The sequence below is a fragment of the Anser cygnoides genome, chromosome 10 (genome assembly GCF_040182565.1).
Source record: "Anser cygnoides isolate HZ-2024a breed goose chromosome 10, Taihu_goose_T2T_genome, whole genome shotgun sequence".
Classification (NCBI taxonomy): domain Eukaryota; kingdom Metazoa; phylum Chordata; class Aves; order Anseriformes; family Anatidae; genus Anser; species Anser cygnoides.
The window spans coordinates 15,766,255-15,780,646 of NC_089882.1; the positions used below are offsets into that span (position 1 = coordinate 15,766,255).

A 14,392-nucleotide genomic window follows, 5' to 3' on the forward strand; every position below is an offset into this window, starting at 1 on the left:
TTGGAACATCTTAACATTGCTTATTCTGAACAAGTTCACATTTACTATTACTTACCTCCTTGTTGGAAATAGTTGGGATTTTTTGATTTCTTTCCACTTATCTACCAAAATACTGGTTTTCTATTGTTGTGCTTCCTCCTTCCTTCCCTAATGATTCTTGAAAAGTAAATCCCATCACAACCATGTCAGCCTCAAACTGCTTTCTAACTTCATAGAATCATATTCTATGATTCTATGAAGAATCTTCATTCTATGAAGAATTCATAGAATGATATTCTATGATTCTATGATTCTTAAGAGCTGGCTTAGAATCAAACATATACAAACCTGTCCTCTGCTTCACTGAATAAACAAAGAAATCACTGAGAGGTTTTAGGAACTTCCTCCACAGTCTGTGTTCGGTTAGCTTCCTTTTCTAGTAAAGACCTGAGCAACCGAAGCCTCTATTTTCAAGTTTTACAACTACTCACTTTTACCAAACTCATTTTCAGAGTAAAGCATAACCAATTATGATGTGATGGCAGCATATTAATTTTGAACTTGTCTTTTTAATTAGGAACTCTGGTAATTTTTTTTTTAAGATAGTTGAGAGAAATTGTTAAACCTATCAGTAACACAGCCAGTAGTTGTGCTTTTCATGCAACTCCTAAATTCTCCCTGAACACATGTACACAAATCAATACATCTATAGAAAAGCAAAACATACTTAATGGCCAGGTTTGAACATTTCTGATTCTTCAAAATACCTCCAGACATTTGTCTTGTAACTCCTTTTACTAAAAAGTACTGTCCAAGGGTTACTGACGTTCTGCTGGACTTGTGTTGCTTAATGAATGACAGCTTCAATCTACTGGCAAATCCAGCACTGAGCTTTGGGGCAGAATTCTGACACCGTATTATCTCACCATTTCAAAAGTACTGTAAATTAAAAAATGAAAGTAAGAAAAAAGGTTTTTGGTTGTATTAGTTAAAATCACAAATATCGTCATAAGTAATGAATGATTTGGTTTCTTTCAAGAATAAAGACAATTTCTGACTGCTTGTCCTGAAGCCACTAACATTTGGCTTCATAATGATTAATCTGGAGAAGCTGGATATACAAGGCCTCAGAACACAACAGTTCTGACAAAGAGATGAAGAGTACGACCCTCACACAGTAGTCACAAATACGTATAGCAAAGTAAAATGGGAGTTAAAAAAGAAGCACAAAATTTTTAAATTGAAAATTTTACCAGGGGAAGTAATGCTGAGCCTAATGACTCTGTATAAAATGCTTCAATTTCTTCTCACAGATGGGAAAGCCTAGGGTTACTTCATCTATTTTTCTGCTAATATGAGACTATTTTCTATGGTACATTTAACATTCTACAATTCTGCAAATATGGAAAAGTAATTGGGCTCTCATGACTATTCCCACAAGATTATTCTGAAATGTAAAACCTCATTGCTGATTTGATAATCCATTAAGTATTTTGCTGGGAGTACAGAGAATTCTCTCTATGGGTTAAAAAAAATCTTAAATCGCTACAAAATTTAAGTTAGGCAAATACTAAGTTCTCAGATGTTTTGGTTCCTGAAATTGCCTTCTATGTACTAGATGTGATTAGACAGCACTGTCTTCCTGAATCTACAAACTAAAGCAATAGTGAAGTGTGAACTAACTAATGGTCATGCTCTAAATACCAGCACAGATCTGAGCAGAAAACTGCCATGGACATTTTGTTCAGGACTAAGATGTAGATGCAATCAGACAACTCTGACAATTAAACATTTGCTATTTGCTGTACTACAAGTATTCAGAATAAAAACAAAAACAACACAACACCTTCAGAAAGAAGCACAGAGTAAGAAAGTAATCCCATTAGCAACTTAACTTGTATTCTTTGAGTCATTACCAATTTAATTTTGTACTGATAGTTATTTCTGTACTCTATGTGAAGGAAAATTCTCCTGTAATAGCACCAAACCCTCCTCAGTCTATGGCAAATCAGGAACAAACTTATAAATCAGTACTGTAGAGTGCTGTACTTTGTTGTCGTTGTTTTGTTTTCTCTTACGTAGCACAATTTTTATTTCTTTCCATGAAAACCGTTGTAATATGGTATAAATAATACAAAACAACATTTCTACTAAAATGCAACAGATATGGTTTCTAAAGGACACTGCCACACAACACAGATGGCCTTAATGTTCAAGAATTAGTTCTGCTTTATGTAACTTATTCAAGTCTCCTTCCATCTTCTGTGAGCTCAAAAATCTTTGAAACGGGGCCAAGATGTTTATTATTTATGCACATCCTAGAAGCAGATTTTTCTTTTTATCCACATCTGCAGACTCTCCTGAAAGAATCAGATAGTGGCTCATGGACTTTCTAGACTCACGCAACTTCTGATGAACTGCAGGCTCAGGAAGTTTTAATCAACGAAAGTAGGTTGACTAACACTAGATCTTACAGTAAGGAACATTTTTATCTCTACCAGCAAGTTAATAACTGTTGTTTGAATTAACAATCATGTAACCCAACAGCAGCCTGTTAAAACTTCTTCATTGTATGTCAATAAAACTTGCAGGGTAATTTGCCTGGTTCATGGCACTTTCAAATGAACAGACATCTGCAAGCTATTACGACAGTTCTACTACGAAGCTTCCTTCTATTTCCCACCGGACAGAATTCAACAGTATAAATGGAAAAGGCAGGTATTATATGGCAAATGGCAGATTATCTTGTATAATGTCTACAAAATACATGTGGGAAGCAGAGGTCTAGAAAATCTGACCTTTGAAGGAAAATAAAAATAAATGGAGTTGTCTTGCCTGAGGAAGAGAAGACCAAATGGGACAACAGTATTCAAGTACATAAAGTGTGGTGCAAACAGGCAGGGAGTAATCTTTCACTGTGGACACAACAGGACGATGTGAAGCTTATACTTCAACAACAACAAAAGTATGTATTTTCTTTTCACTATTAATAAAATTACCAAATTGCAAAGACTGCCTGTAGTAGACTGTGGATTCTCAGTCACAGGAGATTTTTAGAAACAGAAGAAATTGTCACAACTGACAGAGACTGTTGATCCTGACATTATGTGGAAGAATGGACTGGATGACCTTTTAAGATTTTCCAGACCTATTTTTCTTAAATTATATGAATAGTGAAAAAATATTATTGCTACTTCATTTAATGCTAATACATTGATTTTAGCAACAAAGATCAAAGTTTAAAATTATTTCCATTATCTGTCTGATGGATATGTCTTTTTATGACTTCTTTTGCTACTTCTGAAAAAATATATTTAAGGAAAAAAAAGTAGAAAGAAACAACATTCAAAGTTAGTTTCTCTATTTTTCATACCAGGTTATTTTGTAAATTGCATTTAAATTGTATATAGCATGCCACTTCCAAAACAAAGTTGGTTCATTCTTCCTAAAACAAACTCAGGGTACTTGAGACACTGACTATCCTCATGGTAAGGGTGTAGATGAAAAACATGGAAAAAAAGCCTAAGGAAAGCTTACCACGCTATTGTAATCAAGACATAATATGTAAGACAAAAGAGTTTTTTCCTCTTCTTTCCCTCCCAAAGTGAAAATTCACAGGAATCTCTAATGGATTTCTTACCATTTTATAAAGATCTGAAACACTGATCTGATCTGAATCCACAACCTCAAAGTCCTTCCGAGGAACTAAATCTAGGCCCAAATGTCTGCAAAAGAGAAGGAAGGAACAATGGTAAGTATAATGCATTAGCGTCCACAATCACCTGCTACATATACTTACTCAAGGACAAGGAGACAAATATTGAATTGTATTTGAATCTTTTTGCAATTGTTAATGAATAAACAGAAGCTTTCTAAATAAAAGTAAATGTAAATAAATCGAAAGACACTGAATTTGTTCCTTGTTGTTCACTGACTTCAGTGAAGCTATAGCAAGTAGTGTTACATGAGAATTTTGGCCAGTATGTTCATGCAGTATCCAGAACCTGTTAATTTTATACATGGAGATGTAGTAGGCAAGTGAAGTTAGTACTCTGATTTCTGCTGCAGTAATTAGGTAGGTTTCTTCGATACGTAATGAAAAAAAGTTCAATCAGTGACCCTATTCAAATGTGCAAATACATCCTTTGCTTTGGGAAGTTGCTTTGAATGAAAATCCTGGTGCTCATGCAACTAAACCCCCAACTTTATCAACATAGAAACATGATACATAAACATTCTTATAAATTCTTGAGCAATAGCTAGAAAAATACCAAAAGGAATTTTAATTGGTATTTGTAGTGCACACAATATTTGCACACTTCTGATTAGTCCAAACCAAAATAGGATTTCAGCTTAGATCAAATATATAAATACATTAACTATTAAAAAAAGGTCTACTAGTGCAAAAAGGATGGCTGGTTAAGAAATTCTTTTTTGCTCTATAGTTGCTCAGGCTCTGAGGCATAAAACACTCAGGTACAATAAAAAGCTATTCTAATTACACACATTAGGAGTAAAATTAAAGAAACACACAAATGAACCATTTCCCCCCTTTCATTCTTACATAACTTTGATATTTAATTTACACGTATTTTATATGAAATTTCTTAATAATCTAAAAAAAATAAAAAAAATCAGAAGAGGTGCCCTTATGGACACTACCCTTTCACTTCTGTCACAAACTAGACAACTACAGCAAAATCCAATTTAATTTTATATTTAGAGAAACATTCTGCACTGCATTGTTCCTGATGGCAAATGAAAACTTTTATTTGAAAAACCTCTCAGGTACCACAGAATAGTTGTACGGTGCAATAAACAGAAGCCTCCAGGCAATGCAGCATCTCTTTCTGAGCAATTAACTTAAAATAACAGCAAGTAAGAGCCAGTAGTTTGTATGAACCCTTGATGCCTTTGTTGACCACTGCGCTTTTAATCATTTCCCTTAAGTTCCCAAGTCCCTATTTTTATTTTTAAAAAACTCTACTTAATCAGGCTTTAATTATGTCCCCAAACCATCATCTCTCAAAAAACACAGTTCAACCCATGTCCACTTACTGGCAAAGAGTTAGGCAGTACTATAATTGCCATTCAAATATTGTACAGACAAATGGGAATTTCTGTATTCTTAGTTCTTTAACAAAAACAATTACATTTTCAGTGGAAAAGAGAACATTTTTCCTTCTTCAATTCAATTTTCATGCCAAATAGAAATTTCTAAACTCTAGGGCTAAATTGTGAAAGTGATAATTTTATACCTTTCACACACTTTGTTTTAAGCCTAGACCAGTAGCAGAAAACTGCATCTGTAAAGCTGAAAATTACTTTCTGTTTACCAAATGAAAAAGATTAAATTGAGAACGCATTAAGTAATCCTCAACTGCAGCTGCCATTGGAGTCTACGTATAGGAAGTCCAGAAATGTAACAGAAATGGTTACAGGTCAAAATAGTAGTATGCAGAAGATCCACTTCAAAGTGTTTCAAATTAAAGCTAATGCTCATCGTATTCATTTACAGAAGCTTTCCTGAGTCTGAATATCTAAAACACCTTTAAAAGAGTATACCACTCACGTGTGTGTACACACATGCACACATTTAAAGTATATGAAGTAATTTCTCAACATATGGATGATGACAAATTCCTAATAAAGTTATCAAACACACAGAACGCTGCATTACAGTTCTTATGCAGTTACAAAGCAGTGTCAGAAATTTACAGGATAAAATTGCCACATCTAATCATAGCCTGATATTGTTCTGGTCTCATAATTTCAACTCTCTAGAGAACTAAGGTCAAACTGCTTGGACACATTACCCAACACATGACAAAGGTATTATCTTCTACTTAATAATGTTCAACACAACTGCACCAGCATCCCCGTGAAACTTATCTGATGCCCTATTTTTAGTTAAATCCTTTAACACCATGGATTTCCAGCCAGAAGATTCTCGTTCTCTAATACTATGTTAATCCTGTGCAGTACCTCCTCCCAGCAGATAAAGGTATTTTTTCCTTTACTACTAATACTGTCTAAGTTGAAGTTCAGGTTTACGCATTTTATTTGTATCATTTTTTTTTATTTTTTATTTTTTGTCCACAGAGGACTGACAATGTTTGCAATGACAATGACAGTTAGTGGCCCACTTTCACCCTCTATTATCAAGTACTTGGGAATACAAGACTACCAGCTGCCAAGAATTTTTTCTGCAAAACACAGCATGCATAAAAACTAGATAATGTGCTATTTTGTCTATTTGACAGTTCCTCTCTCCACAACATTTCTTTTACAAGCAAATTCTTCCGCTTTTTTTTTTTATTCTGCCTTAACACTCTACTGACTTTAACAAATATTTCCCAAGTACACCTACAAAAAATTCCCAAGCCTGTCAACTATCTCTTGGTACCATATGTCTAGGACAAGTCCTGCTGACATGCAGATATTCCTTCTCTTCCATGCAGCAATCTTTAAAACTTAAGATTTAATTTTACTTTCTCTGGGAGAAAATAAATAAATAAATATACCACCTGAATAAATCTCCTGGTACTTTTCTCTCAAGTAATGCCAAGACAAACTGATAGAGAAAAATGCTACCTGATGTAAGACTGAATGAACTAAACGTAAGACTGAAAGGGATGAACACACAACTCCACTTCAGGTTGACTGTGTTTCTACAAAAAATCACCTTGGTTTTAATGGCAGTTTCAAAGAATGATCTTAATTTATAATGCTTTCATATATTATAAATATGAATACTAGATGATTTTGAATTCATAAAACCACAAGTCCTAGCAAATGTTCCTTCAAGATCCTTGCAGAAATGACTGTCATTTCACTGAAATACATTTTTAGGAGGCACATCCAGTCTTGAAGAAAAGATTGGGAGAATTTATCACTTTCTGAGAGTGTTCAAGATCTACTCCCCTTTGCTCCAAAAGATTTGCATTTTACCCTGACTCTGGCTTTAATTTTGCAGCCACAAATTTTCATTGTATCCCTTCTCTGACTATGGCAAGGCCTCATTTAATATCATTCATACTTCTCTTATGCAAATTTATAAAGGGGGTGAATGGTAATGATTCCAGCAGCTATTCACATAAACTACATGCAGACTTTAAACACAACTTTGATGGAAATACAATAGAAACATTAACAGAAAAAGAAATACATGAAAAACATGTTTGTAAAAATTGAACTGTACTAATACAACTTGATACTTTGATAGAATTATTTTGTACATAAACTGCAAGACTCTAAGTTTTGAAGAAATTAGTAAAGAATTGATGTAATGTTACACAGGAAATTATTTTTAAAATGAAGTTGATGAGGAGTAGTAGAAAGTAAGCAATCTTAGTAAGGAACTGATTAACAGAAATGACAGCAAATACTTCTGATCATGGAAGCATCAGGCTACAGAGTGAGGGTATTAAGGTTTTCCTCCATGGCTGACATCCAAGAGAGTTCCAGAGGAAAAAAACAAACAAACAAAAAACATATTCAGAAGAAATGAGAGCTATTATTTCTGCAACCTTCTTAAAGGCATTTCGTTATGGTTGTTTACATTGTTCACTCCTACTTTGATCATCTTCAGTGCAACAACAACAATTACTATAATACATGACAACTACAATAGTAAGAATTTATTTAAATCTCACAGGGATTTCAAGATATTGTGACCTCGTGTATACATTCAATACATACCTTCAGATACATTTTACAAATTTTAAGCTAATTGTTGCAACGCTAATTGGGAAGTCATTTTTTTTTTTTTAATATGAAGAAAACTATAACAAGGTGGCAATCAAACTCCAAAAACAAGTTTCTAAGGATGCAAACACTGAAACTCAGGACTTTTTGAGAGCTTTCAGACTATGGATTACTTCAATGGATCATAGTATTCCCTCTAAAGTGCTTCAAATTTTAGTGTCAAGTAGGTACTAACACTGCAACTGCCACTGGCTTGCCCATGACATTTTTGAGGTAAAAGACAACCCACAGAATTAAAAGTGTTTCATTTTACTAATGATGTAAAAAATATATATATTCAATCTTTTTTTTTTCTGGTTTTCTTCTTAATCATTCATTTGTAACTTTTGGCTACCTATGGATCTTTCAGTGCAAAATTTATGGCAGCTTATCGTTATATTTGGAAGATTTCTTTCAGTGCAATGACTTCAATAACATTTCACGTAAGAAAGAATAACCTTTGGCTAAAAAGTAACACAAGCCTACCAACTCATCTTGCTTATGTCTTATCTGTCCAAAAGTTTTGGTGGCTCCTCCTTCCCTACTCTGTTTCTGAGCCTTAACATGGAGTATCCCAGATTTGTAGGGAAGCAAGTATTTTTGCTCAGTATAGAAGTGAAAGTGACTGTGGTCAGACGCTTGGATGCTTTCTGTTAATCTCCTGACAGGTATTATATTAATCTGAAAGAATAAATCCTGAAGACAATTTTAAATGACCTCTGATTTTTAAGTTGAATTACTTTGAAGAATCTTCATCTGCCTTTTTGGTAAATAAAGCATTCACACACTGCTGCAATTAATTTTGTGCACTGGAGCAGAAGCAGAGCATTCCCATTTCAAACAGAAGCTCTGTGAGGCAAATTCCTTTATTTTTGATGTATGTCTCTAGAATGACAAAGATTTTTGTTAGGAAATAAGTTTAATTCTGATTTGGAACAAGTGCATTCAAACAGTGCTGGGGCACATAGCAGATATGCAAATCAGAGTATCAACGGTCCTCTCTTGTGAATTCTAGAGCACATCTGCAGGTAGCCTTTCCTATTGGAGATGTCGTTTCACAAGTTCTAAAGCACTAAGCATTAGTAAAAGTTGAAAAACTCAACCATTTAAAAAAAAAAAAGGAATATTTCAAAGTCAAGTTTTGATTTCACTTGTAACTTGACTTAAATTGAGATGAACTGCAGATTTCAGCTTTATAACATGATCACTGCAGACTTCCAGCTATATATTTCATATAAATAGTTTCCTGATATACAAATTTTTCCTTGTTATTTATAGACTACAGGAAATTTCTAATAGCATTTCAGACTTCAATAGGTCAATGTCCACACAAATTATTTCAGAGTGAAATGTGTTTGTTTTTTTTTTTTAACGTATTTGTAATGTTCTGTATAAAATCTAGCAAGATATGCAGGCAAACAATACTGTATGAGACTTTAACTGCACAAAAAAACAAACAAAGATGCTCAAAACTGAAAGTCTAAAAATACTAAGATGCTGATCTGAAGGTATTCTTTTAAATGTGAAATACAAAAGCTCTATTGTAGTAATACCAGCCACTGCATGAATACACAAGTAACCTAACCATGGATAACTAGCAGAGATAATAAAGCATCATAAAAAAGATTAATCCAGTATCATACTTTTGTAACGAGGAGAAAAAAAATGTGTAAGCAACAAAAAAATAAAATTGTTACAGTTTGTAGAAATTAGTATTGCATTATAAGAATGACTAGCAACAATACAAAAGGTTAGCAGCAATAATTTTAAATTATATCCCTACATTCTTAATAGACCAAACTACAGAGCAAACGTTCTTAATATTTTAGGCTAAACATACAAAATTAAACAAAGAAGAAATTCCCCATGGAGTTATGAAAACAGCCCAAAGGAGTTCTCCCACAAAAAACTACACGCACACACAAAACAACAACAACAAACACCCACCCTGTAACTACTAATCCGGGGCATATATTTTTTCTTTGATTTCTACCAACTCCCACAAGAACACACGAGATGACTACCAGAACCACTGCCAGGTTATTTAAAGGAAAACAATACTAGCTCAAAAAAACAGAAAAGAAAACCTCCAAACTGGTGGAGACAAATGTGAATTTCATGTTTGTATCACTCCATCCCAAATAATGCAATGCATTAATGATCAAGGTCGAGATAAAAATAGCTTTACCCTAAATGATACGTGCTACATAGTACATATGCACATCTAAGTAACTTGGTTGGGGAATGTCTTCCATTAAATTATACTACCTTAAGCAATTACATACCTACTCAAACTGCATGTATTTAAGTTTCTCAGTTAATATTAATGCATATTAGTAATGGCTTTTTTCATTTATTTGCAAATCTCAAATATGAAAGAAGAATTTTGTCATTACTATGTGAACATGCATATGAAAACCATTGTTTTCAACAGATTAAGAAATGTGGTCATGAATTTCATGATAAAACTGAGGGGAGATACAAGAAAGTGATATTGCAGAAAGACCGCCCAAACTCCCATTTAAATATTGCGTAGTGTACGGAGATAGTTAAATATCTTTTCAGTTGTATGCCTTTTTATGTAATGCCTTTATTGAGACCCTCTTCTGTTTCAGAATCCATCTCTGATATTACGTACCTTTTTCTTTAGGGAGAATAATACCGGTTCTTACATAGTAAGGAGCACTTTTTTTCCCCTAAATAAGCATTCTGAGCAAATGAATTTAATCATGAACATATTTATATTTACTGATTTAACTGATGCTTTTCCACAGTTGTCATGCATTAGATTTTTTATACTTTTAATGTAATTTGAATTTCATGATTTTACATTTAGTGTATTGAAAAAAAAACTTTCTATAGTCACCAAGTTGAGCAGCTTATTCTCTTCATTGCTGTCCACTCTCCTCATTTTTTATTCTTACAATTTTTTTGCTACTTGTTGTTACTAATTTAAATACACTCTTTGAGAAAAAATGTTTTATGTAACTTTGAGAAAAAAGTGTTTTACATAATATTCAAACATGGTTTCTTAGATCCCACTTATTCTGGTGGGAATGACAATGGAAGGTCATGATCTATAAGACCAAGCTGCAGAACAATGACTTGATGACATCTATTAGCTAATGTCCTTCAGAGCTCTCTTTCCATGGGGGAGATATGAAATGTAGGGTGGGGGCTAGCTAAAGTTTCATGACTGTGTTTAGGTATATCTCTTGGAGGAAGACCTGAAGTAGGTGACTAAGGAATGAAGTCACTAAAGAGGTACGTTAGTGACAAATACTTGCCTTTCTTCCTCAGCTATGGAGTTACAGAACTGCCTCCTGCCCCACCCTGTATTTTAACTAGCACTAATCCTACTCCTGGATGAAAAACAGTGGCTGTATGCCTGAGGGTGATACTTTGTTTGAAAAGGTCATATGCATATCAAGCAAAACTTACCTGTCTGATACACTTTATGTAAGAACAAAAACAATTCTGCTGAAGGGCTAGTTTTTGTTTAATGGTAGCTTATTATCATTTCACCTTCTATCTGAATTGCAGTTTTCATTGACTCTTTAAAAACATTCTCCACAAAATCACAGTGAAATTGACCAAGCAGTCTAAACATTTGAGAAATGTCATCAATAGCCAAATACATAGATTATATCAAAAATCTACATTATCACAGCCTCAGTTCCAGTGTCGTTGTTGCCAGTGAGATTCTATAGTAATTGCACCAACCATTAAAATACTTCAATAAAAAAATGTGTTTTTTTTTTTTTTTTCTATCTATGAACACATCTTCCCAGGCATAACAATCACCTCACTGAAACAAAGTAAATTTACCTGAACCTTTTAAAAGTGCAGCCTTAGAGAGAATCTACTAATAAGCATATTGGTCATTTGATAGTAGTAGTAGTAGACCTATGCAGTAAACTCACTGTAAAAAGTTGGCTTCCAAATAAGCAAATGTTCTACCTATTTACAAATATTACTGAAAATATTATTATTTTTTTAAATAAAAGCTATTTAAAGTAATTAGAACAAACAGTACCCAGCTGGTACCTGTACTTACTCATTGCCCCAGTCCAGCCTCACTGTGAGGTGTCTCTTGACCTCTCGCACCTGATCCTGTGTCAAGTGACCTGACAGCAGCTGTCTACGTAGGTCAATGAGTTCATTCATCACATGGCGCAGTTTGTAGAAAAGATCTACCTTATGTTTCTGTAAAGGCATATTTTTGGGAGGGGAAGAGAAAGAATGAGAAAGGAAAAAAAGAAAGAAAATGAAAGAAAAAGATTAAATTTGGAAAGAGAAAAATGGGAAAGGGGGGGGCGAAACAAGGGGGAAAGAAGAATGGGGGAGAAGAAACCGGGAAGACAGGGAGGAGACAAGACAGGGAGAGAAAGATTTATCAGTTTGGAAAGAGAAAGAGCAAGAGGGGGAGTGAGGGCAGAGAGCAAGGAACAGAGGAAAGAGAAAGAGAGAGATTAATAAGTTACCAATTTTTCATTTAATTACCCTAGAGGAACATTAATCCAGTTTGTACAAGCTTTAAAATATTTATATCAAAAAGCAGAGTTAACTGATGCTATTTAAAATGAATGGCTTTTTATTGCTAAATTTTGAGCTCAATCTGCTAAGAAGTCCATTTTCTGATAGACCCTAATGTCACAGCTAAAACGATTCGTTATGTGCAGCAGGGATCACTTATTCCAACTACACAATAAATTCAAAGTTTTAGCCTTAAAGTAACAGAGAGGGGAAAATAGACTGCATTAAGTCAGAAGCTAATGTAGTGTTCTGAACAGTTAACAACGTTTTATCACTTTGGAAAAGTACTTTTAATATTTTAAATATTCTACTTAACTGAAAATTACATGGGTATCTATGATAGGTGGTGGTGGTGAAATGAATATTAATTATCTGCACTCTGAAAGGGACTAGAACAATAATAAAATCTACCTGCAAAACTACTTTCAAGGAGAAAAGTTTTATAACGTAAAAAAAAATTAAAACCACACCCACTACCAGCAAAAATATCCAAAGCAACTAACCCTGCAATCATTGCCAGCAGAAGCAGCATTCCTCCAACATGTGGAAAAAAACAGAATTGGAAATGTTTGTTCTCCCCTGCAGGAAACAACTACATGGGAAGAACCCCCCAGAATGCAACTCTGAAGCTAACAAAGACTGCTTATAAGCACCCATAAGATAAACAAGGGTATCCAAGCTACTCCCGTATCTTCCAGAGTTCTTTTTGTGTGTGTGTGTCAAGAAGGCTTTTGTCTACACGGCCATACTGCATAAAATGGCCCCTGTGTAATAAATGAAGATCCCAAGGAGACAAAGAAAAGGAATAAAAAGATGATCACTACTGTGGTTGAATGCTATTTTTTGTATGCATGTTTTTGAAACAACTAAGCTCCATTCCTACCTGTATGCAAAGCTTGAAGCCTAAGAAAGCTTAAAACCTGGGGAAAACACGGACCACAAGGATTGAAACTGACACTTCGCAGGCTAGCACTGTCTCAATTGCATTGCTGATTGTAAATGAGTGTTTCATAAAAGCTCTCTAAATGAAGATAAATTCAGTTTATCACTACTAGATCTGACAGAGGAACATCCACTAAGAAAAATCTGTTTTTCTATTACAATATATTATTAGAAAAAATGTTTTTTTCGTATATCTTACCGAAGACAAATCTTGCCAAAGACAAGTAACAAGAAAAAAATTTCCATCTACCTGAGTTTGTTTTCCTGCAAGAATACTAGACTTGCATGAGTTACAGAAACAAAATTTCAATGCATTCAATTTTGATCAGGAGTTAAGGAGTTTATAAATTTGTTTGAACCTGATTAAACATCTGTTTTGATGAAGCAGGTTGAGCACAGACAGGATCATCTGGTGTTCTTAATCAATTTTGAGATTAAAAGATGCACAATCTTTCAACTATGCATCAACATTGGTTCTGGTCCATCTGAAAAAAAAGTGAAATACAGACGCCAGACCCAACAGAAAGGCATCTACTTCCAGAGCTGAAAATATGAAAATATTCTAAGAAGATAGTCACGCATAGCTGATAAATGTAAATTTACTAGAATTGTGTTCAGGTTTTCTCACTAAATGTGGTGCAAAGTAAATCAAACCCAAGCTGAAGACAGTAGGTATAGAACATAAAACCAGACATTTCCTATTTACGTGAACAAAAAAGTTGCAACTTTTTCTGACACAAGACGAAAACAATGTAGTTCAGGCCTATCAAACCAGCAGATGAGCTACATACCATCAATATACTGTCAATAAAACACTTGGCAATGAAGTAATCATGAGAATCAGTTCCAAAACCATCATATTCAGACTTCCTAAATAAACATACTGAGATGAAAAAGCTGAACCCTCACTCTTGTAATGATGGTTAAAAAAGCCAGTGAAGCTGTAGCTGGGATCTCAGGCAAACGGATATAAGGTGAATTGCAGATTCAAGATCCACAGAAGTGAAAGGAAGTACTTTCCTGAGAGAAAGGAGAGCTACAACAGAGTTGAATGTGGCTTAATTCCAGATTTGCAGATAGTAAAGACTTTGATGCGGTCAAAAAACAAAAAAAACAACAGTTTATCATGCCCTCCTTCATACCACAAGAGTCTGGTGATTAATAATCTCCATTTGGAGCCAGACACAGC

The 14,392-nt window shown here is 34.2% G+C and overlaps 1 protein-coding gene across 16 annotated transcripts in view; it reads right to left on the reverse strand.

Annotated features, from left to right (window-relative positions):
• The window catches only part of DOCK3 (dedicator of cytokinesis 3), a 219,538-nt gene that overhangs the window by 140,061 nt on the left and 65,085 nt on the right, over positions 1-14,392 (reverse strand). For 15 of the 16 annotated variants that reach the window (XM_048069154.2, XM_048069122.2, XM_048069202.2 and 12 more), the window contains exons 6-7: positions 11,783-11,931; positions 3,620-3,704 (exon numbers count right to left, since the gene is read on the reverse strand). In XM_048069154.2, coding sequence (XP_047925111.2) covers positions 3,620-3,704; positions 11,783-11,931 — 234 coding nt within the window. The remainder of the gene's footprint in view (positions 1-3,619; positions 3,705-11,782; positions 11,932-14,392) is intronic. The other variant, XM_067002957.1, reaches the window with a different exon arrangement.